Source organism: Centruroides sculpturatus, unplaced genomic scaffold (genome assembly GCF_000671375.1).
Source record: "Centruroides sculpturatus isolate CEXI.00-Female unplaced genomic scaffold, Cexi_2.0 scaffold733, whole genome shotgun sequence".
NCBI lineage: Eukaryota > Metazoa > Arthropoda > Arachnida > Scorpiones > Buthidae > Centruroides > Centruroides sculpturatus.
The window spans coordinates 342,487-368,786 of record NW_019384975.1 but is presented as its reverse complement, the minus strand read 5'-3'; the positions used below and the strand labels follow the sequence as shown (position 1 = coordinate 368,786).

The 26,300-nt window shown below is 27.4% G+C and overlaps 1 protein-coding gene across 1 annotated transcript in view; it reads left to right on the top strand.

Moving 5' to 3' along the window:
• The window catches only part of LOC111632671 (myb-like protein I), a 99,743-nt gene that overhangs the window by 55,701 nt on the left and 17,742 nt on the right, over positions 1-26,300 (top strand). The window contains exons 3-4 of the mRNA XM_023377170.1: positions 7,010-7,709; positions 7,789-7,972. Coding sequence (XP_023232938.1) covers positions 7,010-7,709; positions 7,789-7,972 — 884 coding nt within the window. The remainder of the gene's footprint in view (positions 1-7,009; positions 7,710-7,788; positions 7,973-26,300) is intronic.

Here is a 26,300-nt window from a genome sequence, read left to right as displayed (position 1 = left end):
AAAAAAAAAAAAAAAAAAAAAAAAAAAAAAAAAAAAAAAAAAAAGAAACCATTTTAATTTTTCATAAAATGTAATTGAATTTAATAACTATGATCTTATTTTACCAAATTTAATTAAATCTTACATTAAAAATTTATGATATATATATATATAATGACATATGTTATAAGTAAATCTATAATGTTTTTCAGAAAAAGTTGACCAAATATGTATACAAAAAATATAAAATAATAATAAAATTAAATTCAAAACATCATAAATATTCTTATGACATGCAGAATGTCATCATTATTTCTGATTATTTAAATAAATTGTAATCTTTCTTTCTAAATTTGCAATTTATTATTGATTTGAATTCATATTGAATAACTTTTCACATCAATATGTGATTATTGGTGATTATATTAACTCAAATAGGTTAGCAGCAGTCATGTTTTTAGTTTTATTTTAAGTAGACAGCTGTCTACTTTCATATTCATTTTTCAGAAATGAGTAGAGATAAAGATTAATGAGTAAAGGAATTTCTTAATTTATTTTAACTTTTTTTAAAACCTTCAAAGTAGAAGTCATTCAAATTTTCTTATAATATAAGCAATAAAATAAATCTTTAAATAAAAAGTTACAAGGTTTTAATATACTTTTGTTATTCATTTTTTAATATATTACCATTTTAAGTGATGTATTTTTTTCAAATGCTATTCTATTTTTACATTCTGTGAATAAAAAATTTTGTGGTATTTTTTCCTTGATGATTATAGCAGCTTAAAAGCACTGACTTTGAACATCGTCTTTAATGAGATCCATGCAAGCTTTGGTTTTGAGTATTGAAGTCACATGTCACAGTGAAAATAACAATTGTATTGCATTTATAAACAGTACTGTTATTGCAGATGCAAAATGAATTTCTTAACAGAGGCTGTAATGTATTTAATTAATTTTGGAAATTTTGAAATTATTCATTACATCCAAGAGATGTTAGATACTCATAGGAATTCAGCAATTCTTATTCATGAAAGCAAAAAAGTGGCTTTCTTTTGTAGAGATAAATTTGTAAACAATGTTTGTTTTTAACAAGATGTGAGAATCTGGATGTCATATGAGGATTTTGAATAATGAAAAGTCGAATAGACTTTTCCCCTCACCGTTATTTCCGATTATTTCTCCCATTTTCACCCCGTTGCCCGAGGAATAGTCCCCGGACAAAGTTAGAAACAACGCAATTAACTGACCTTGAAGGACGAAGTCGTATAGGTCAACCGCGGAAGCTCCCCGGAGAACCGCAGGGTGCGGATATAGTATAGAAGATTTCCTAAAAAGGTCATCTGTACGGTGAGAAACATTACCAAAAATGGTCAGTCATCTCCCCAGGTGATGACGAATTTAACATTAATTGGCCAAGCGATGTCTGCATTGTCGTCACCCACGACGGGGGAGACTGTCATAAATCAGGGAGAACTGTCAAAAGACGTCAACAATTCTCAGATTTTTCCCACGCTGAACGGGTATATAAAGGGGTCGGATTTTCTACTCGGGGCTGAGCCAGGGTGCTTAAGCTGAAGAAACCCCTCTGCAAACCTCAAGAGCGATCATCGGAGGACGAAGACTACAAGCTCATAATTACCGCTCCATGAAAGGTAAAGGACTTTGCTTATTTTCTATTCTCTCCATATACGACGGAATTACTCCTCAGAGAAGTTGATTGAAGAAACCTCCGAAGAACTTCGTCAAGGAAGAACTCTACATATTGGGAGCGACGGAGCATACACCGTAACAGGACATCGCTTCACATAGCCTTCAAAGGACACCTCGGATTATTACAGAGTGTTTTATCAACGCCCTATATCAACGTTGCCTTCGAGGTAAACCCTTGCCATTATAATTTATCTCCCTCTAACGTGAGCTCTCTCTCGGATTTTAGCGTTAGGTTAGAGTAGATTTTAGAATACCTATTTATATCTTGATTCGCGTATGTTGTATTTAATATCTTTGTGTAAATTTTCTTAGTTATTTATTAAATGTGTTCGTTAATTTAAACCTGTGTAATCAATTGGACACCTGGTCACGACTTCTGACTCCTCCCCACTCATATTTTTAGCCCTCCTATTGCCATCCGACAACCGAGAGCGGGTCTTTCCGACCCGTGCAGATTAAGCGGTCATTAGGGTTCGACCCAGTGACCCCCTGCTACTCACACAAGATGATTCAAATAACTTTTTTATTGAAGCTAAAACAGAAATGAAAATGACTGTGGTTTATTTTGTATATGTAGTGATTTCTAAAAAGAACAAAGTAAATACAATTAAAGTTTTAAAATAAATTTGCTTATTTAGAATTAACTAGGACAATGGGCTCGTAGGAAAACATTTAAATTGTATTAAACTTCTATCAAAAATAGGATTAAATTAATCTGTACAGAGTAAAATATATTTTAATTGCCAATCACTATGGCATAGCATAATATTTTCTTATGCTACAACTTTATTTTAAATTTAAATCTGTATTATTAAGTTTAATATTGTTATAATGTTTATGGTAACTAAAATACCAAATGCAGTTGAAATTTTTTTTTATTTAAATGTTTTAAATTTAAATATTTTGTTATATTTATTTAGTAATTTGCTTTTAATCAATGATAAAAAGTCATGATAAAATGTGTATTTATATTATATATATAAAATGTAAAACACACACACACACATTGTATATATATATATATTGTAGATCAAAATGTACATAAGAAAATTCTGTTTGATGTATTATCCAAGTGGAGCATTGCCTATAGCAAGCAAATGTGTGTTTGCAATGCTATATTAATTAAAGAAATAGAGTCAGTAGAAGTTATACTCTGTATCCACTGAAACCAGTAGCAGTAGCATTAACCAAGACCAAAAGTTTTATCACTAAAGTAATATGTAATGTATTTGGCATAAAAAGGCAGATATGCAAGATGTGATGCAAGAAAATACAGTAGAACCTCGAAAACTCGGCTCTCGATAACCCGCCACTCCGGATAACTCGGCCACACCCTGGCAGGGCAAAAAAATCCTTAGTTAATTAATTTTCATTATAGACAGCTTTATAAAAGTATAAAAGCTCTCATAAAGTATTTTTCTGAGGTCTGTCTTATCAGGTAAATTACTGTACACAGTGTATTCATTAATTTTCATTTTCATGTAGTAAAGGCGCTATGCCTTCATAAAGGACGTACTTTTCCTTTGTTTAAGAGTATTTGGGCAGTTTATTCTCTGTTATATTCTCAAGTAAACAATACATACAAGTACAGTACATTATTTTCTGAGGAAACACTCGTACTTATTTTTTTAACCCCATTCCCGATAACCCGGCATTTTCACAAACTCGGCCACCCTTCGGTCCAGATTAGGCCGAGTTTTCGAGGTTCTACTGTACCTACATTCTTCTCTAACTGCACTCAACTAATACTCACACCTCAACACAAAATCCTTTAAAAATGCAACATTTTTATTCACTTTTCTAACGTTTTGGCCAGTTTGAATGGTCTTCCTTAGGAACAGAAAAATCGAATCATTCCAATTTCTATAACATTTGTTTTGGAACTTTTTAACTTTGAATTTTCTTATATGTCTGCTGCACAGACTCGTACATAAAGAATTACAATCTATATCGGTTACTTGTACCAATATATACATAAACTATACATACATATAATACCTGAATAAATAACTAAATAAATAAAATAAATAAGTAAATAAATACATAAATAAAATAAATAATGAAGAAGGCCATTCAAACTGGCTGAAAATGTTAGAAAAGTGAATAAAAAGGCTGCATGTTTAAAGGTTTTTGTGTTGAGGTGTGAGGCAAGTTTATATTTTACAAGTTACCCACAAATACATCATTTTTGCTGTTATGAAAGAAAATAATTAACTGTTGGAAAATGGTTTTCTTTCAGCTATAGTACTTGCAGGAAAATGCAACTTTTCCTTCTCAAATGAATATATAACATTAGAACAAATTATATTCTTTTGAAAGCATTTATGAATTGATATTGAGAAAAATTTGGAAGCTGGAGTAATCAACAATTAATTAAAATGGAAACAATTACTGTATTTTTCTGAGTATAGTGTGCACTTTTTTGCCCAGATTTATGAGAGGAAAATAAGGATGTGCATTATATGTGGGTAGTACTAATTCCATATTTTATATAAATGTTTTTAATTGTTTTATTTATGTTTATGAGTTAAAAAGTAACTGTAGAAATTGATAATGACAGTGATGAAGCATTCTTGGTCTTCTATGATGCATAATATTGTAAATTTGTTACCAGTACATAAAATTTCTTGTTTCAAAATATGTTAAAAAATAAATTTTAAAATTCCTTTATAATACAAAAAACAATTGTTTAAATATAAACAAATAAAAATTTGAATTAAAAAATTAAAATAAAAGATTTTTCCTGAAAGTTTGGGCCAAAATTGTGTGCACACATTATAATGGCAAAATACAATATTGGGAAGTTGGAAGTAATGAAGGACATAAGCAGGGGAGACCAAAGCTGAGATAGAGACAAGGTGGCAGAAGATTTGGGAGAGAGGAGATGGAGAAGAGAGGATGCCCTAATAGATAGAAGTGGAGAAGACAGATTAAAGATGGGAATGCTGACCCATATAAACATGGGAAAAAGAAGATTAATTAAATCTATAATGTATAAAGCAATGATATAAACAGTAGAGAAGATGGTATTATGGAACCCCAATTACATTTTAGTGAATTGTAAACAAGGTATCATAACTACACCCACATTTTTTGTGTGAAAAGTACCAGTAACTATTACACTAAATGTTCCTAATTGGATTTTTCGCTGGTGTAACTATAAGTATGGTTTTTGAAGGCTTTTGTACAAAAAGTCAGAAAGTAGGCTTACAGAAAATCAGGTGGTAATATGGAACCTTACTGTATACAGTAGAGCCTCGATTATCCAACCCCCAATTAACCGACCGTCCTAGTTGGCAAATTTCAAATGTCCGCTAGTGATGTGGCACTACAATATTTGGCTATGTCTTGGCTACTTTAATATTATTTTTACGTGTTTTAGCTGGCAACACTCATTCGACCATGAAAGGGAGCCAGTATTTAAACGAGGCTTAATTTTCTAATTTTTAACGATACAATAGCGACGATTATTATTTTAAAAAATTTTTGTTAGGCTTAACATCGATGAAAATTCAACGCGAAGTAGGTTAATAGCGATATACTAATATACTAANAGTCCGAAAGTAGGCTTAGAGAAAATCGGGTGGTAATATGGAACCTTACTGTATATTTTCAAAAAAATGCTTTAATGTAGCCAAAAACAAATAGGAAAGGACAAAAAATGTTAAATAATTACAAAATTATTTACTCCAATGTATTTTATCGCAAAAATGCTTTTATAATAGAAAAATATGACCTCCATCAATGATATATATTCCAGCAGCTCTTTTTTGATATTCTCAGAAAGAATTGACTTTCTACCTAGTGTCTTTTTCACAAATTGCTCTGGACAAATTGCACCAATGGGAGTTCGTATTTCACGCATCGCCATCTTGAACTTATGTCTGTCAAGACCAAAATTTAAAAAATGCAAACATCACACAGATTAATATGTACTCCTAAGTCTCTGAAACGGAATACATGCACCAGTGAACCTACAACTACACGATTTATATTTTAAAAATAATTAAATTCACTTAGCATTCAAAACTTGTGAATTTTGAAAAAAAAAAACAAATTTGCTGATTAAATATGGACAACCATTTAACTGAAGTAAAATGGGTTTTCCCTTGCTACGGATGTCTGCCTAGTTCAGTTCATCCACAATCCGCTACAGTTTGCCTTTATTACCAGTTCGAAATGGCGTGGTTCCATAATACCACCTTTTCCTCTATAATTTGCTATGCAACATTTCAGAAACAAAAAATGAATCATTCTGTTATTCAATGGTTGAGACTAGCATTACATAATGTTTTTGTAAACACTTTCCCTACCCCATTGAATACATTTTAATGATTACCTGCATGCTCACCCACCCATATCTGCATTAAATAATTTATGAACAGACTCTAAGGAATAAGATTTGCAGTAAGAAAACAGCAAAGAAGCTTAAGAACCTGAAATTGCAAATTATTCTGCATGGAGTGCAAAAATGGATTGAACATTTGAAAAAAAATGTATCACTCTAAATGGTGTTGAAAAATGAATGTTTATGACTAAAATAAAGAATTTTTAGTACTTTTTTTTAAAAAAATAGTTCTATTATTCTCTTTCCAAACTAATTTTATAAAAATGAAATCTTATTTATCAATCAATTCTTTTATTTTGTGTTATACTGAAATATTTGTTCAATTCTTATTGTGCATTATGATGTCTATTGGCTTGCCTAGTGATATGCCAGAATTTTATGGCAGTATTTTTTATATTGTTCATATAAATTATAACTTTTTATTCAATGATAAGGTTTATATTGGTTACAATATAATATTTTAAAATACTGTTTGATTAAAATAATACTCAATTTATGAAAATAAAATAGATAGATATTATTGTTTAATTACAGTTATAAGTAACAATAAAATAAGTTATAAATACTTTTTTAAGATTGGACATAAAATTTATAGAATACTAAGAGAAAGTAAGAAATTGTTATCTTTCATTCTCATTTAATGTAGAACTAAAGGAATGATATATTTTATTTTTATTTTCTTTCCTTAAATTGTAATTCATTAATATCTTAATTATCCTAATTCTGTGTGTAAATATTCTGGTTAATTTAGCATTATTTATAACTGTATTTGTACAGAAGTTTTAAACTTTTGGAATGCATCTTTCACATTTATTCATATTTGTTTATCTTAGAGTTTTTATGTATGAATAAATTTTTGAAATATCTTACTCATTAATTATAACTAACTAACTAACTAACTATAATTGCAATGTACAATTTTTTATTTGCAATATTTTATTAAACATATACATATATTTTTTCTTTCAGAAATAATATGTCTCAAATGACACGAGGTGGATCCTTGCCAGTTAGTTACTTACAGACTATGGTTCAACCTCATATGGTTGCTCAACAAACAGTTGATTTAGCATATCATCAACAATCTCAACAACAGCAGCAGCAACAACAACAGCAGCAGCAGCAGCAGCAGCAGCAACAACAACAACAACAGCAGCAACAGCAACAACAACAGCAGCAGCAACAACAGGGTAACAATAACAATAATAAGGTTGCATCTCCGCAAATTTACTTGAGCAATCCAGCAGGAATGATGTGGAATTACTTTAATTTTATGCCACAATATCAACAAACTGGTCATCAATTAATTGTACAGCCAACAACACACATGTCTCAATCTCAACCACCACAGAATTTTTGCATGATAAATGCAAGTGGACAACCAAATACGTCTCCTTTGGATTCAAATTATCTCTTAAATTTTCGTGGTTCTAATACTACAGCTAATGTTGTTGGTCACAATTCTACTGCAGCCTCAAATAATGTTGCATCTGTTTTATTTAGGGAGAGTATTGCAGAACAAATATCACAGTCTCCACTTAACCAGAATATGTCTTTAAAAAATTGGCAACAAGACAGTTCTTGTGGCCCTTTGAATGATCCTTCTCATTGTCCTCTGTCTACATTGGCAATACAAAATAATTCTCGTCACGGATCTAATCCTTCACAGGTAAAGTTTTTAATTTTTCAAAACTTTTTAATGATAAAATATTTAATTATAAACTATATTATTATTAATTTTTTTAAAGATGGTAACTAGAGCTGTTGGACAAACAGGCTTGCCTTCCCAACTACTTGGTCCCTCATCAATGAATCAAACTAATAATATTGCTGCAACATCATCATCGGCTTCTGATATGGGAACAAGTACCTACTCATTATTCAATTCACCTTGGCCATCTGGATTAACTGTTTCTCGAGCAAATAAAGAGAGTGAGTTAAAGTTTATTGTGATATATATAAAATTTTTCTGGTACTTGAATAATCACTTAATAAATTGATAGTTTGTACTTGTTATAAAGTATAATAAAGGAGAATGCAATAATATAAAAGAATTTTACTTTTTAGTGCAATAACAATACAGTAATGTTTTTTATTTTAACATTTGTGAAAGTTATACAAAAAGTAAAATTGCATCATAATGAAAAGAGTTACAGAAATTAATAATGTGAAGATTTTTAGTATAACATGTATAATTTAAATTCCAATAGAGGAAAATATCAAACATATTGAAATAAAATTTTGAGGTAACGTTTAAGAAATACTTACATTAAAATTAAAACAATGTAGATATTTCGAACTTTAAATCCTTTGAAATTTAATAACTTATTATTAAATTCACAAAGAACTTACCTGTTATTGTTTAAATTTTTATTTTATTAAGCTATTAATAAGATTAGTAGAGTCTGTCTGATGCCAAAAACTTTTGAGTTGCTATTTTTTATGGATTTGTTAATGGTAAATTGTTTTTTAATTCTCATGTTTTGTTTTCACATAAAGTTTATTTATTTTGAATATAAGGAGATTTATTTCTCAAAAATACTCAATAAATTAAGAAGTTTAAGATTTTCAGAAGGCTGTTTGTTATCTNTTCTAAACATTTAAAAAATTTTTATTTTTGTAAAAATTAATGTAATAAAAATTCTATGACTATCTTCCAAATGAGTTTGCCCATAGATGGTTTTTCCTATGGGATCTGTAATTTGGTAGTTATATTAAATACTGGGAATAAATTTTAATAGTTACAAGGCTTAGATTAGTAAATATGTAAATTATTTCAATTTATTTAAAACAACCAACACTAGTCCAATATTTTGGAATTTCAATTTTGAACAACTAACAAAATGTTTATTCAGTAGATCATCAAGGTTTCTGAATTTATAGAAATTATACTTTTAAAAAGACAAAACACAATTTAATGTAATGTAATTAGTTTTTAAAATAATACTGATATCATCATCCATTTTCTCCACATCTTGTGTGCTGATTGAACGGCTGAATAATGGACTGCTTCTATCTTCTGATCGTAGCAACGTCATGCATCAAACGTTAAGGTGAGAAGGGGGAAATAGTTATTTGTGATTTTGGTTTATAATATATAATGATAACTTGGAAAAATTGGAAAAAATAATAAAAATAAAAATGATTTGCATCAATTGCAGGGTATCTTTCTTTTTTAGGCCCTGAGAATGATTTTCTGTCTTTTTTATACTGAAATAACTTTTCTTTTATGGCTCTGCAAAAGTGTACATTGTTTTTGTCAACCACAAATATTTTATCAGCTGTGTGATTTCCAATTTCTTTGATGAACAATGTAACTTTTCTTTTGAATTCAGCATCATATGTAAACCATTTTTCCATTATTAGTGAGTATGGGTCATAAAAAAATTTTAAATTTGATTCTACGCAGCTGCTATCAAATAACAACGGGATTAAATCAGAAAAGTATGAACAGGGAATCACCTAATAAAATGCTATCAATGATCATAATTCTATGTGCGTAAAGCAAAGAAATGATTGTTGGGAGTGAAAAATCAGCAGAAATAAGAAGTTAAAATATTTGCTTTGAATTTAAGCTGCACTCTAATTTTACATCTTAAAAATTGTAATAAAAAGTGCAGCTAAATTTAAAATAATAAGGTAATATCAAATTTTTGACAAGACTATGTCCTGTTTATAAAATTGTACTGCCCAATGTTCTTACCAGCATAGAGGTATGAAGGAGTACATGTCGAGAGTTGATATTTGGCACAGAGTTTAGGTGCCCAAATCATTTTTGCATAAAAAAGTCCAGACTCGTAGGTGGTCAGGGGACCGAGAACCGAGTCAAAATAATACAAAATGGCGACCCTCTTCTACAAACAGGCAAAACAGCCACCTTACCTCACCGAAGTCAGGCAGGGGAGTGTACCACCCACAGTCATTCTAAGAAGTGAACTCTGACCTTAGGACTGAACACACAGTTTCTTCTATGTTAAATAAAATTTGTAATCTAATTTTGTAAATTTGGGAGTGCTTCAAATATGACGTTAAAACAGTTTTATGTCGTTACAAGTGGGTTTTTTTAACATTATCTAGTATAGTAAAATTGTAGGACCAATAAAAATTTGACGTTATATTAGGATTGTTGTTACATTTGATGACATTATAATCAGGGTTAAACTGTATATTGTTTGTGATAAATAAAAAAATAATTTTGGACGATATAATAGCCACGATTATTTTTTTTTAAAATGGAAACTTTTTGTTATGCATCGACAAAAATTCAACCCGGCTGATACGCAGCGGAGAGAAATTTTGAAATTAGATAGGTTAATTTCGTTGAAGATGCATCATGGATAATCTCGTGGTTGTGGCCGGCAAAGTTTGAACAATTGCACCCAAAAGCAGTGATATCAAAGAAGATAGGAGAATGAGAACGAGACCTGCCTTGAGCATCAAAGTGATTCCGTCTCCGAGACATAGTCTTGTCCCAAATACGATTTTGCCGTTTTACTTGTTTATAATTATTATTGAGGTTTATGTTTACAATATAGTATGTTAATTAACAAGGGACTTTTATACTATTTTTTANTATTAATGAACCAGATTGCTATTCTCGTATAATGAAACTGAAACTTCTCAGTGACAACACAAATAGTCATCAAAATTTTTAAATTGAAAAATTGAATTTATGAAAAAGTTTTATCATCAGTAAGAAAGAAAGAGAATGTGATTAGAAATCAAATTGTTATTTAGGATAATAAAATAAAAAGATTAATTGATACAGATAAAAGGATTAAAACACATTATATTCATTCTTGCTAATGGTAAATTATTTAATCAGTTCATTTTTATTAAGAAGAATTGTAAATAAAAATATTCATTTTATATTATTAAAATTCAAACAAGTGAGTAGTATCCTTAAAATTGTTTTAAAAATTTCATATGATTTTAAAGTTATAATAAATATAGATAATAGAATAACAATAAATTTTACATCTGAAAATATCAAAGAAATAATTTCAATATTGATTTAATAAAAGTTCAGTTAATTGGAGAAATAACAAAATTACATTTATCTTAAAACTATAAATGGTTTTTGTTCATTTTATTTAAAGTTTAGAAATTTCTGAATATTTGGGATCAAATTAGTCTTCCTTTTAAACATGATATTTCAAAAATAAAACTTCGTTCTTGTTGATAAAATACTTTTCAAATCAATTACAATTGTATTGATTTATATTTTTAATAAATACATTTGGAAACATTTTACTCATTCTTATAGAAACTAGACAAACTAGAAATATATGGACAACATCCAATTATGAAATTTAAATTTGTTAAAAAGAAATAAAACATAGCAGTTTTAATAATGATGATTGGAATAATTTCAAGTAGAAAATTGATAAATGCATTGAATTCTTGAATAAAAATGAAAAATTTGAAATTAGCACTTAAAGGAAAGAGCATGAAAATAGAAACAAAACTAGCATTATTAAATTTTCAAGGATGGATTTTATAAAGAAAAATACTGATTTTTGTAGCACTTGTTGATTTTTTTTCTCTTATTGAATTTTTGATATATTATGTCTAATTTTTCTTTCATTCCATTAAAAATAACTTTGAGAATTTGTAGTATTTCAATTAATTGTTCTTTTTATGGAAAATTCATTGAAGTGAATTTTTTGTTTAGTTTTTAATGTTGACTCGAGTGAGATCAGAAATGATTTTTTTAAATGGTTGTTTTATATTAAATTGAAGTGAGATTACAAGATTTTGGTCTATTATTTTTTGAGATGCAATATATAACCCATATTTCTTTATTTACAATTACTTTATCAGTAATTATATTCAAAGTTTGATAGGGAAAAAAGTAGCAAAATAGCCCAAAATCAGCTAAAAGGAAGGAAAACTCAGTACAGTGTTAACAGTTTTTATTGTCACTAGCACTTTCAATGAACTTATGTTCGTCATCAGGCAAACAAAAATTTAAAAATAGAATACAATGCTCTAACATGAGTGGAACACATTAAATTAAAATTAAAAACTGTTATGAGCTTCCTACAAACTACAATTATGCTTGATGTTATGATGTCATGCAGCACATGCATGTATATAGACCCATGTTAAAGATGTGATAGCAGATGTATATCACTATTTATCCATTTATATAGGGTAACCCATATGTTCGGTACGTTGAGCATGGGAATGTAGCATGGTTCCAAGGTTGTTGTGAGAAGAGATTCCCACCACATAAACATGAGTTTCTGGTCTATATAGCATCTGAGTTGCTTTGTTTGAGCCCATAACGAGTTGTAGTTTTGTTTGAGCTCCTTTTTTGCAAACTCTGTGGTTCTGTACTCAGTGAGTTTTCTTTTCTTTTATCTGATATTTGGCATGAGGATCAAGCTGTATTATGCCAAAATCAGCATTTGTAATCTATAAAATTTATCCTTAAAAATTTAATATAAGTTTTATTTTTATTTCCATACATTTTTTTCCTTTTGTATTAATTTTAAATTATCCATCTTATTCAAGAATTCAATGTATTTATCTTTTAATTTTTTTACTAAATCTGCCTGGAAGAAATACTTGAAGTTATTTCCATTCATCACCATTAAAAGAAATTTAAAATTACAGCAGTTTTAACAAATTTAAATTTTATTATTGGATATTATCCATGTATTTCTAGTTCATCTGGTTTTTATTGAAGTCAGTGAAAACTTTACAATAGCATTGATATTTTTCAAGGCCTTTGTTTATTTAGATTGTAAAATCATTAACATGATGCATTACCAATTATTACACTCTTACATACAATGAAACTAGTATATTTTAATAATTCTTTTTGATCAATTCTTCAGAAAATTCTCTATTTAAAATATTTAAGTATCAATCAGTTTATCTTTATTTCATTATAATGAAAATAAATTCATGCTATAAAAGTAAAGGTGATATAAATATTTTAGAATGTGAAAGTACATTGAAAAGCAATAATAAAATTTATTAGAGAAAAATATTGGAAAATTTATGAGGATTGACTTTTATCTTCTCTTTAAATATGCAGCCATATACAAGTTTTATTAATGAACCAGATTGCTATTCTCGTATAATGAAACTGAAACTTCTCAGTGACAACACAAATAGTCATCAAAATTTTTAAATTGAAAAATTGAATTTATGAAAAAGTTTTATCATCAGTAAGAAAGAAAGAGAATGTGATTAGAAATCAAATTGTTATTTAGGATAATAAAATAAAAAGATTAATTGATACAGATAAAAGGATTAAAACACATTATATTCATTCTTGCTAATGGTAAATTATTTAATCAGTTCATTTTTATTAAGAAGAATTGTAAATAAAAATATTCATTTTATATTATTAAAATTCAAACAAGTGAGTAGTATCCTTAAAATTGTTTTAAAAATTTCATATGATTTTAAAGTTATAATAAATATAGATAATAGAATAACAATAAATTTTACATCTGAAAATATCAAAGAAATAATTTCAATATTGATTTAATAAAAGTTCAGTTAATTGGAGAAATAACAAAATTACATTTATCTTAAAACTATAAATGGTTTTTGTTCATTTTATTTAAAGTTTAGAAATTTCTGAATATTTGGGATCAAATTAGTCTTCCTTTTAAACATGATATTTCAAAAATAAAACTTCGTTCTTGTTGATAAAATACTTTTCAAATCAATTACAATTGTATTGATTTATATTTTTAATAAATACATTTGGAAACATTTTACTCATTCTTATAGAAACTAGACAAACTAGAAATATATGGACAACATCCAATTATGAAATTTAAATTTGTTAAAAAGAAATAAAACATAGCAGTTTTAATAATGATGATTGGAATAATTTCAAGTAGAAAATTGATAAATGCATTGAATTCTTGAATAAAAATGAAAAATTTGAAATTAGCACTTAAAGGAAAGAGCATGAAAATAGAAACAAAACTAGCATTATTAAATTTTCAAGGATGGATTTTATAAAGAAAAATACTGATTTTTGTAGCACTTGTTGATTTTTTTTCTCTTATTGAATTTTTGATATATTATGTCTAATTTTTCTTTCATTCCATTAAAAATAACTTTGAGAATTTGTAGTATTTCAATTAATTGTTCTTTTTATGGAAAATTCATTGAAGTGAATTTTTTGTTTAGTTTTTAATGTTGACTCGAGTGAGATCAGAAATGATTTTTTTAAATGGTTGTTTTATATTAAATTGAAGTGAGATTACAAGATTTTGGTCTATTATTTTTTGAGATGCAATATATAACCCATATTTCTTTATTTACAATTACTTTATCAGTAATTGTAATATTTTTTTTTTTTTTTTTGTAATTGATTATTTTGATTAAACAGAAAAACAAAAAATATTTTGTGAATTGAACCACTTAAAGAACAGCTTTAACCAGAGATTTAAATGGTTGATATAGACTATATCTCCAAAAATAATGATAAAAATATCTGGTAATCATAAGAGCTATGCTTAAACACTTTGTAATATAATATATATAATAGACAAATATTTCTTTATTTTTATTGAATGATGTACTATATTTTCATGCATATAATTTGTACATTATCTGTCTAAAGGACAATTTAAAGGGGTGCAGATAATACAATTGAATAGATTATACACTTATTTTAAATCATAATTACAAACTTGTACCTATAGAGCAGTAGTTCTCAAAGTGTGTGCCCTAGAAGATTTCCTGGTGCGCCCTATAGTATTCCAGAGAAATATGTCACAGATATAAAAAAAATATGCAAAAAAATTATCATGCGAATGCTAGGAAATGAAGCAGCAATGAAAATAAGCAAGATTCCTCTGTCCAGCGATACAGTTCACAGGCATATTATAGAAATGTCTTCTGATATTGAGAAAAATGTATGCAGTAATAAGCGTCAGTATTCAAATTTTACATTGCAAATTGATGAGTCAACAGACATTATCAACATGGTGTAACTCTTAACATTCATTCGTTTTATTAATGAAGATCAAATAGTAAATCAGTTTCTTTTTTGCAAAGAAGTAATTGTGTCTACAAAAGGTGAAGATGTTTTAACATTTTGAATAACTATCTTGATAAATGGCAGTTAACATGAAAGTCATGTGTAGTCATTTGTACAGATGGCATCCCTTTTATGGTAGGCTGTGTTAAGGGTCTTACATCTTTTATAAAAAAAAAACAAAATGAGAATGTTATCATGACTCACTGCTTTCTTCATAGGGAGGCCTTGATGGCACAAACATTGGGAGAAAAATTAAAAGAAGTTTTAGATCAAGTTGTTCAGATGGTAAGCTTTATTAAAACAAGACCTGTCAAATCGCTTTTATTTGAAAAGTTTTGTATCAATAGAGAGATTGAGGCACAAGTTCAAACGTTAAACGTGTACGGGTAGCAGAAGTACACGTTACACGTTTCAAGTTCAAGTAAAAATCATTGAGGCACACGTTCATAACATCACGTGACTCAGTGAACATCGCGCATTGACTCACGGGAAATAAGTTGAAAAAAATGGCAGAAGCAAAATAAATCATAATTTTAACCCCAAACACAAAAAATGAAGACGTTTAAGCCGATCGTGTACTCACCAAGCTACACGTAGCAAACGCCATTATCGACAGTCCAGAACTGCCAGATGGCGGCGCTCACCCGTTACCCGTACACGTTTTGGGCTAAATACGTGCGCCTCAACCTCTCTATTATGGATTCATACCACAGATGGCTGCTTTTACAGACTGAGGTGAGGTGGTTGTGAAGGGAAAAAGTATTTACCTGTGTACATGAGCTACAACAAGAACTTCTTGTGTTTTTTGAAGATATGAAACAGTTACATTTTTGTAACCTCCCTTGGTGAGAATTTTGGATTGCCAGGTTACAGTACAGTATTTGGCCAGTATTTATTCACTTCCAGAATACAAACTTTTGATGACTGATCTTTCTCTGTAGGCTACTTGGCTGTCAAAATTAAAACTTCTCTTAAAACCAAAGAAAAAATATCTGATTAAAAACACAAGTTAATTGGAACTGGTTAAATTGGAACTGGTTAATTGGAACTGGCAATGCCACAGACATCTTATTTCCTTCCATCCATACTCCTTGGGGATGGTAGAGCTTTTTATCTACTAGAAACAAGTGCTGGTACATGAAGATTTTCAGCTGCCCCCAATCTATGCAGAATAATTTCAGTTAAATTTTTAAATTGCCATCTGACAAAATTCTACAATTTAATTGAAATATTAAATTAATTTGGTAATTTGTTTCAGCCATCTTTTTTTCTTCTACATTTTACTTATATTAGTCATAAGAACCTAACTACTGTATTGTACCTGTATAATTTTAATATAATTTTCTGTATTAATAACAGTTTTATACATTTTTGTTTTGAATCTTTAATTATGGAATATACTTAGTTTTTCTTATAGATATCTCAATAATATAATGAAATACAATGTAAATATTCAAAGTAATTTCATGTACAGATATTAATGGTAATATATGTTAAAATTTTAATTACAGATTGAATTCAAACTTTTAAAATGTTGTCATTATCTTTATCATCTTTCAATCAAATAAACCATCATTTTAAATTTAGAAGGCTTAAATGTATTTATAAGATAAGATAGATATGAAAATTAATGAACTAAATCAAAACAATAACAACATGGATAGTTTCAGAATAGATTGACTCGGATAAATCAAACACTAAGAAATGTATAGTAGTCAAATATTTTTGGAGATTTCTCTGTCCCACCATCAGACTGAAACGTTTGAATCAAATTCAAATGATAACATCTTTACATTTCTTTGAATGTTATGGAGGAATTTGGAATCATTAACAATTTTTAAAATCAATGGAGACATTGGTGATGATGGGACAGAGAAGTCCCAAGAAACATTTAACCAAATAAAAATATTTGATTCCTATACTCTTTTTTGATTCTATTATAAAAATATTTGATTTATCCTGACAGTATGGATTTTAGATGAAATGAAATTTAAAATTCTTTTTACATAAAGTGAATCTAAGGTATATAGTTTTAGTCGTTTGTTAGTTCACTCCCTTTTTTTGTTTTTTTACACAAGTATTAAAACTAAACTAATATTTTCTTTCATTTGTGCATCTTTTCCCAATATCTGTTTTTATTATTATATATTCATTAGATATTTTCCTCATCTTCCATAAAAATTTCCTTTTTGTGCTTCTGCTTAATGATGATATGTTTTATTTTCATTATTAAATTAATTTGGTTATCTGTTGCTGTCATCCTTTTATTTTTACATATTTGTTAGTCATTATTGTGTTTTCATATTTTTTACATACAAATTGTGAAAAAAGTAAAAATAAAATTTGAAAAAACTTTGTAATAGTACATGTATTGTAAATTATATACATTATCTAATAGTTAAGTTAACAGAAAGAATTTCAGATTTCTATACAATAATTTTTAAATATAATTATTTAGTATGGAATATCTTTTGAACTTTATCATATTATAAGATGCATTTAGGTAATGTTTTATTAATTGGGAGTTAAACATTAGTTCAAGGTAGTATAACATTATGAGAAATTCTAAATTCTAGTCTCAAATATAAAATCAGATATGCAATGAATTTCAAAATTAAATTAGTTTAAGTTATAAAAAAATATAGTTGTATTTTTAAGTAGACAAAGTTATTGTTTTGAACTTCATTAGGATGACCAATGAATTATATTAATACAGATCAGAGAGCATTTACAAATCTTATACAGTGGAGCGTCGATTTTCCGAATCAATTGGGGACTGGGATTGTCCGGATAACTGATTTACATACGAAAAAATAGTTTAACGTATCTGATGTCGAAATTTTTCTCCGTTGCGTGTCGCTTCGCATTGAATTTTTGTCGATGTTAAGCCTAACAAAGACTATTGTATCGTTAAAAATTATTTTTTNAATAGATAAAAGAAAAATAAGACTCCTAGAAGAAGAATGCGTTGTTATCTTTAAAGATTTTATATTGAGAAATGAAATTATGAAAAAAGTTGCAGAATTTATATTGTAGAACTTCATAATTTCAGCTGGAAATCCATTTATATGGTTATTTTTATTTGTTTATTTGTTTTATCTCAAAATTTAAAGACAGTAAATAAAAATTTAATGTTAAACAGTTATGCAGTAAATGACATGAATGAAGTATATAGGCATATACAGTATGAAAAGGATTTTCATTAGCATTTTTAACAACTTAAAACAATTATCATTACAACTAATCAAAATCATAATATATACATTATCACTTATTTATATATTGATGATGTAAATATAAAATTTAAAATATCATCAGAAACATACTTTGTTATTTATATACTTGAAAAATAGCAAAATTGCCACATAAATACAAATAAATATGATCAAATGCAATCAATTTATATATTCTGTTTGTCTGTTCTTTATACACTTCTGCACCAAATTTTTCATAATTATTCTCCAAGACCATCAGAAAATATAGGCTACCAGAAGACCTGGACACACCACTCCTCTCCTTAATTTCATCCCCTTGACACTGTGGTAAACATAATAATGGTAGACTAAAATAATAAAACTTTTAATATAATTTTCATTTTATGATTTGTCTGTATTATTTTTTGCACAGATAGTGCCGGGCATGTCTGCTTTTAGTTTACATGTAAAATTCAACTCTTAATTATTCTTAGAGATGATGTTCCTCATTATGTGCACTTATCATTTCCAGAATTCTACTGTTACTTTTGATGTGTTTTGTATCTTTCTGTTTCAATAACTTGTATAAATTCAAAGTCACCCTGCAATTCTTAAATTATTTTTTGAATCCAAAGATTTTAAGAAGAGTGCTGTTCTAGAATACATTGACTTCTCTACTAAATGCTTTCTTGGTCAAAGCCATGGATGTTTTCCCTTTAGTGATTGATATCTGTATGATGCTCTTTTATTCATTTTCTTATGATTATTTACTCAAATCTGTATATTTAAATTATTTTCTGTTCCTGATTTAAATAAATGAAATTTTTTGAAACAAAATTTTAAAATAAAAATTACCAGTACTAGTAAAAATATAAATGACAACTACATTTAATTTTTATCAATTAGTACTTTTAAGAAACAGTTTTAAATTAAGTTTGCAACCCAAATTATATTTAACACAACTAATTTCATTACAGTATTTATTTCTGATATTAAAAGAACAAAAGAAACAAACAAATTACAATGTAATTTACAACAATGCTTAAATCTATAACCATGAAAAATAAAACAAAAACCAAAAATGCAAAATGTCAAATATATTATTCAGTTACAATCATTGTAAAAATTAAATTTGGCAAAATAAAAATGAAAAATTAATTTTATTATTATTGTTAGAGACTTTGTTTATAACTGTAGAGATTACAAATAATGTAGAATCTGCTTATTGTAACTTTTATTAAAATTAGCACATACCCAAGAACGTGCTAGTGTCTGTTAAAGTTAAAATATACCTTTATAAAACTTTGTAATCAGAAGTTTGGTTATAGTTATTATCATCATCAGATCAATAAGCATTTTTTAAACTCTTTTTGCACTCAGCCTTAAACAGGGATTTAATTGTCAAATAATAATAGTAATTTTTATACAGTACAGTATTTTAATTGCTAAGATTTCTTACTTTTACTTATAGACTGAGTAAACTATTATTATTTTTTAATTAATTTTTTTAAATATCTTTCTAGTAGCATAATTTCCATTAATTGTAGCCTTATTTACTTATCTTGTTTATTGTTATCAGTATATGCAAGTTTGAAAATGACTAATAAGCAAATTTTACTGAAGTATTTATTTTCAACATATTATTTCAGTTTAATAAACTACTTATGAAAAATTACAACACATCAACTTACAAGAACTTTTCTGAATTATCTGAAATATTTTTTAAAATAACAATTTCATCATAAGTTGATCATTACTAGTCAATAAATATTCAAAATTCAAATAAAATAGGAACAGTTACACTTTGAATTAAGATTTATTTCAAGTAGAATAATTTCAAATTAATATTATAAATATGTAATGAATATTAATCCCATTAATAGGATTTAATGAATTATTTAAGAAATGATGTTCAAGTAAATATTAAATGGAATGTCACTGTAGTTATATTATATATAAACAAAACTGTTCTATTATTACAGACTCTGTACTATAAAAACATCAAAAATAATATCAGGTTTTTTGAATGTGCTTGGAATTTTGTTTCATTGTTTTTCTTATTATTATATATTAAGTTCTCCAATAAAGCAGAATATAACTAAGTTTAAAAGATTAGAGATTGGTCTTAATCTTTATATCAGCTTTTTGTATAAATTTTTATTTATTGTTCTTGCATGTAATAATTATAAATGAAACTTAAAATGCTCATGGTGTAACAAGAATGTTTATAAAAATTTCAAGCCGTTTTTTGTGTATGTTTACTTGAGGTGGATAATTTACTTTATAAAACTTCATAAGGCTTTTTAAGAATATTTTTATAATTATTAGAATTTAAAATTATACAATAATAAATGAAACCTAAACCTATAAATATTACCAAATATCTAAAATCTGTAATTATTAATGTTGGCACAAAGTGATAGCCTTAACCATCTATCTTTAGTCCAGGTAAAAAAAAATATCTACAATAATATCTAGCCAAAATTTAGTGTGATGAAATCCAGCTTTAGATATTTGGCAAAACAGGATAGCCTTTTTACGTTCAATTTATTTATTGGAGATGACAGTGTTTGTAGGATTTTTCTCCTCTAACCATAAAAGATTTAGAACATTCACCATTACAAAAACTGATTGTATGGAATGAAAACACCAATAAAAGAATTTTAAAATATTCATATCAGTAATTCTTTTACTGGTTTTGAGTTTTTGTGTGTTTTCATAAAATATTTATATCAGATATCCAATCAATTGGTTTATTCAAGTCATTTTTTATAAACAGTTTTGATCTATCTCTATGTAAATGATGAACACACACAAAAACAATTGAAAAAGTTTTTGTGAAAAATTACCCTAATAAACATGAAACCTTCCAAATAGTGCAGATATTACTTACACCTTTTAAGGAGACCTAAAGTTCTTAAAGCCATAAGATTTTATCTCATTGCTTGTAGACTATTGTTACTTCACTGTAATGATTATTAAAATAATCTTACTTTTAAAAATTTTATAACACAAAAATATTTTGTATTTGAAAAAAAAAATGAAAATGAAAGAATAAAGCAAGAAGGAAAAATTGCTCCTTCTGGCTTCTTTCTGTGATTGCCTTCATTTTTTTCTTTTTAAATAGAATAAACAGACAAAAAATTTGAAAGCATTTGATATTGTGGAATAAAAATGACTGCACGACACATGTAACATATATTTATTATGGATGATAAAAAGTTTATCTAATAACATATATATATTTGTTAATTAACAGAATGAAATAAATTATAAAATCGATCTCAATATGTAATTTATTTTAAATAGTAAAACTTTATCTTTCATAATTTTTTATAATTTGCATGTAATTAGTGAATTTGAAATTAAAAATAACATGACCAAGTTTAATTTGTTTATTGTATTTATAAAATGTATAGCATTGATAAGTTAATTTCAATGAAAATTTTAGTTATCATATTCTTTTCTCAAAATCTTTTTAATTTCATTTATTATTAGATCCAGAATATATAAAAATCTCAATTACAAAATTCTAGAATATAATTTAAATTTGCTACAATTTTTATATGTGAATGCAAATAGGTTTAAAATATAAAATAAAAAAAGATGATAAAAAAATTTGATGATTGGGCAGTTTCAAAATGGCCTTTTTTTGTTTGTTTTTTTAGAAATGTATACTAAGTTTGTAATTAGAGGAATTATTTACAAATTCATAATTTTAAAAAAATCTTATAAAATCTTAAGTTTTTAAATTACTTTGTTTTAATTTTATTTTTAAATTTTGTTCATTTCTTTCCCTGGTGGTGATGACAATATCCTTCAAAAATATTTACAAAAATGACTTTCTTTGCATTTTCCATTAAATTTCACGCATTTCATAATTATTCTCACTTTTTTTATATAGTGAAAATTGTTAAAGAAATGGAAGTTTTATTTTATTTTGAAAAATATTACAATCAATAAAGTTGATCTCAATATTTTGTATTATAATTCAGTATGGGTATTAAAAAATAGTAAAACTGGATGAAATTAGTATTATAATGTCTTTCAATAAAATGAGCAAGAAGTTTGAAAGTGATTTTGTAAAGTGTGCATTAGATATTTGTGATGTGATATATGAATTGAACTATATTTCCAGTGAATTTTTTTTAATTCATAAAAAAAATACTGTTTACTTTTCTTTTTATTTTTTATGCTTATTCACTACTATGATGTGTATTAAATTAACAAGTATATTAAATTATTTAGACAACCACAGTTAAAACAGAAATATTACAAAATAAACAAAGATAGCTGATTTTATCAAAGAAAAAAGAATAATAAACAAAAAAATGGATTTTTCAGGGAGTAAAGTTATTTGTATTTTTTATATGCTGGGTTTATTTTAACTGTTTATAAATAATGAAAAGTATAAAAATTGAAAAATTAAATAGTTTAAGTTGTATATTTTTAATCTAACCAATTTTTTTTACTTCTATTAAATTACACCCATAAATAATCTGTTTATTATGAAAATTTATACCTAAATGTGAGATAAAATAGCAAACAGTTTCTATCAATTATTTTAATTTAATTTGCATTTTAAAAAAATAAAGTGTAGCTTTTGAATTCTTAATTGTCATGAAATTTATATAGAGCAAAAATGTTCATATAAATTACATTAAAATTGCAAAATCAAATTAAATTTAAAATTTGATGTAAGTTCTACTCAAACTGAAACATTAAACAAATAATTCAGTAGATAGCATTTGACTTTATCTTTTTTAAGAAAATTGGAAAAGTTGACAATAATACAGCTAATGCTTTTTCTAAGAAGTGCAATGTGTCCTTTTATTTGTAATTGATCTTAGTGGCTAGTCTTGCTTGAGTCTTGACTTGAAAGAAGAGTCTTGAGCATACTATATTCTTAGGTGGTCCTGTTGTTGCAGCTTTCAAACTCAGCCACTTGATGAACCTTTTTTTGTTTAGGAGCATTCACAAGGGATTCCTAATTAATAAAACTGATCCATACTGCTCGAATAAGAGATTTGCTCTTGTAAGGTCTGAGTTCTTGCAAAGTTCTTGTTTGTGCTTCTTTGCAACTAATAACTGTGTCATTAAACCAAAGAAACCATTTGACAATCTGGATGCCCTTAAAAGGCACTTCAGGAGTGGAATGATGTTGCCCCGATGTGTAGTTTTCTGCAAAAAGGAGGCCACTTCTAGGGAGGATAGAACTTCCTTGAATGGAATGACATTTATAGCAGCAATAATCAGAGATACTAGGTCTTTTACCCCATACTTTGATCTACGTATATACTTGGAATCTGAAACTTATTTTACTTACTCTACAACTGTGAGACCTGTGTAATTCAAGTAGGGAATTATTGATAGAGGCTCATACTTCTTCATAGAAGCATCTGTGGTCCAGTGCAATTTGGAATTCAATTTCTCTTCTATGTTGAGCATGATCTTATGGCCAATCTTTCATACAGCAATATGCAATACACAGTCACAACTCTTACAAAAACTTAGATGCACTGAATATAGGTTACCTTTGTCACTAGTAACACTTTTTCTCTTGCATTTGGTTAGTCATGCTAATATCTTCTGTTGCACTTTGGATAACAAGAGCCAGTTAAACTTTAGAAAAGATTAATAATTCAGAGAAAGATATTTTGGAAATACCTTATAGCTGTGGCATTTTAGTAAGAATTTGAGCTGTAAAAACTTTAATCCATCATGTTCTTAGCGCAAGAAAGAGCTATCTAGCAGTATCCATGTTCAGAAGATTCAAAACACTTCACTTCAAAATCACATAGAAAAAATAAAATGGTTTTGAGACAGCTCAAGGAACAACAGTGTTATGTGCACACAGCAAAGTGCATAAATGTCCTAGCCATCATGTCCATAGTTTCTGAGAATATCTTCATTTTGATAGTGCAAAACTCCTAAAGACTGCCAGAGACCAAGCATACCAGAAAAATTTATGTCTAAAGTATAAAGGTATACAATACTTTTCTACAGCATGGGAAGTAAATTTTAAGCCAAATAACTGTAGCCAAACTTCTGATTACAATAAACAAAGTTTTATAAAGGTATATTTTAACTTTAACAGACACTAGCACATTCTTGGGCATGTGCTAATTTTAATAAAAGTTACAATAAGCAGATTCTACATTATTTGTAATCTCTACAGTTATAAACAAAGTCTCTAACAACAATAAAAAAATTAATTTTTCATTTTTATTTTGCCAATAAATAAAGCCAAAGCCTTCTTTGGCTTAAAATTTACAAATTTACAGTTTCTCACTTAATACCTATACTTTATTTTTATTTTTTATGTATTCATTTTTACTTATGACTCATATTTAATTCAAATGCAACACATGTTATATTTTAAATTCAAATTGCATGTATTTTATATTCATTCCATTTCTGTTGGATCCTGAAGATGGTTGCCTAGACAGCTGAAAATATTCAATATTAATTATTTCTGCTGGTAGAGGTTGAAACTGTTTTCATTAATAATCAATAGAATATTACGATCAATTTATAAGAGTATTGCAAGCAAATAAAACAGTTTAGATTATATCAAAGATGAAAGAAATTTTACTGTATTATCTACAATAGCAAGAACAAAGTTAATTTGAAATAATTTAAAATTTAGATCTTAAATATTTAAGACAAAATACTCATAGTATTTTAGGATACTATTTAATCTGTAGTGTTAGATCTTAAGGCCCTGTACACACTAGGTGTTTTTCAACGCGCGTTAGCTCGGCGTTCGACGAGCGTTAGTTCGGTGTTTAGCACTGGCTCAGTTTGGAAATGGACGAGAAAGTAATTGATTGTGTGTGCTCCTCCATCGTCGCTATAAGGCAGCACATATATCTCAAAGCGCCCGTAAAGTGCCTGCAAAACGCGTGTNGATACAATAATTAGATACAATAAATACTTATTATGTTAAAAATATAGAAGAGATATGGGTCACTGAAAAATTTTTCAGTTTCATTATAATCTTATGGGACCTCCATCATATGTGCAGTCATAAATGGCATATATTGTACATATACTTAGCAATCATTTATATTATTCTCATTTATATAACTGTGCTTGGAATATTTTTTTTATAAACATCCAATCTTAATTATGTATTTTTCCCATTACATAAATAATAAATTAATGATATAACAAAGATACTAAGCAGACAATACTGCTAAACACTTATCAGTAAGAACAAAAGAGGTAAAAATAATTATAATAGATATAGTGTACATTAAAAAATTATATATGTATATAAAAGGGTGCGTTTACTTCTGAGTTAGCAGTGCTAATTCTGATAACCGGATGTGACGTCATTAGCACGTGTATTCGTGCTTGCTTGTCCAATTTAAAAGTGAACACATACGCTAACAAGAAATATGGCTGGAAACCGCCATATTTCTTGTTAGCGTATGTGTTCACTTTTAAATTGGACAAGCAAGCACGAATACACGTGCTAATGACGTCACATCCGGTTATCAGAATTAGCACTGCTAACTCAGAAGTAAACGCACCCTTTTATATACATATATAATTTTTTAATGTACACTATATCTATTATAATTATTTTTACCTCTTTTGTTCTTACTGATAAGTGTTTAGCAGTATTGTCTGCTTAGTATCTTTGTTATATCATTAATTTATTATTTATGTAATGGGAAAAATACATAATTAAGATTGGATGTTTATAAAAAAAATATTCCAAGCACAGTTATATAAATGAGAATAATATAAATGATTGCTAAGTATATGTACAATATATGCCATTTATGACTGCACATATGATGGAGGTCCCATAAGATTATAATGAAACTGAAAAATTTTTCAGTGACCCATATCTCTTCTATATTTTTAACATAATAAGTATTTATTGTATCTAATTATTGTATCATAATAAGTATTTTATTGTATTTAATTATGTTACTTATAGCTTATATGATTAGTAGATTATATGATGTAGGATTGTCTAATGCAAATATGTTCTATGATGTTTGCTTAATGATGAAGTCATGTAATGATATAT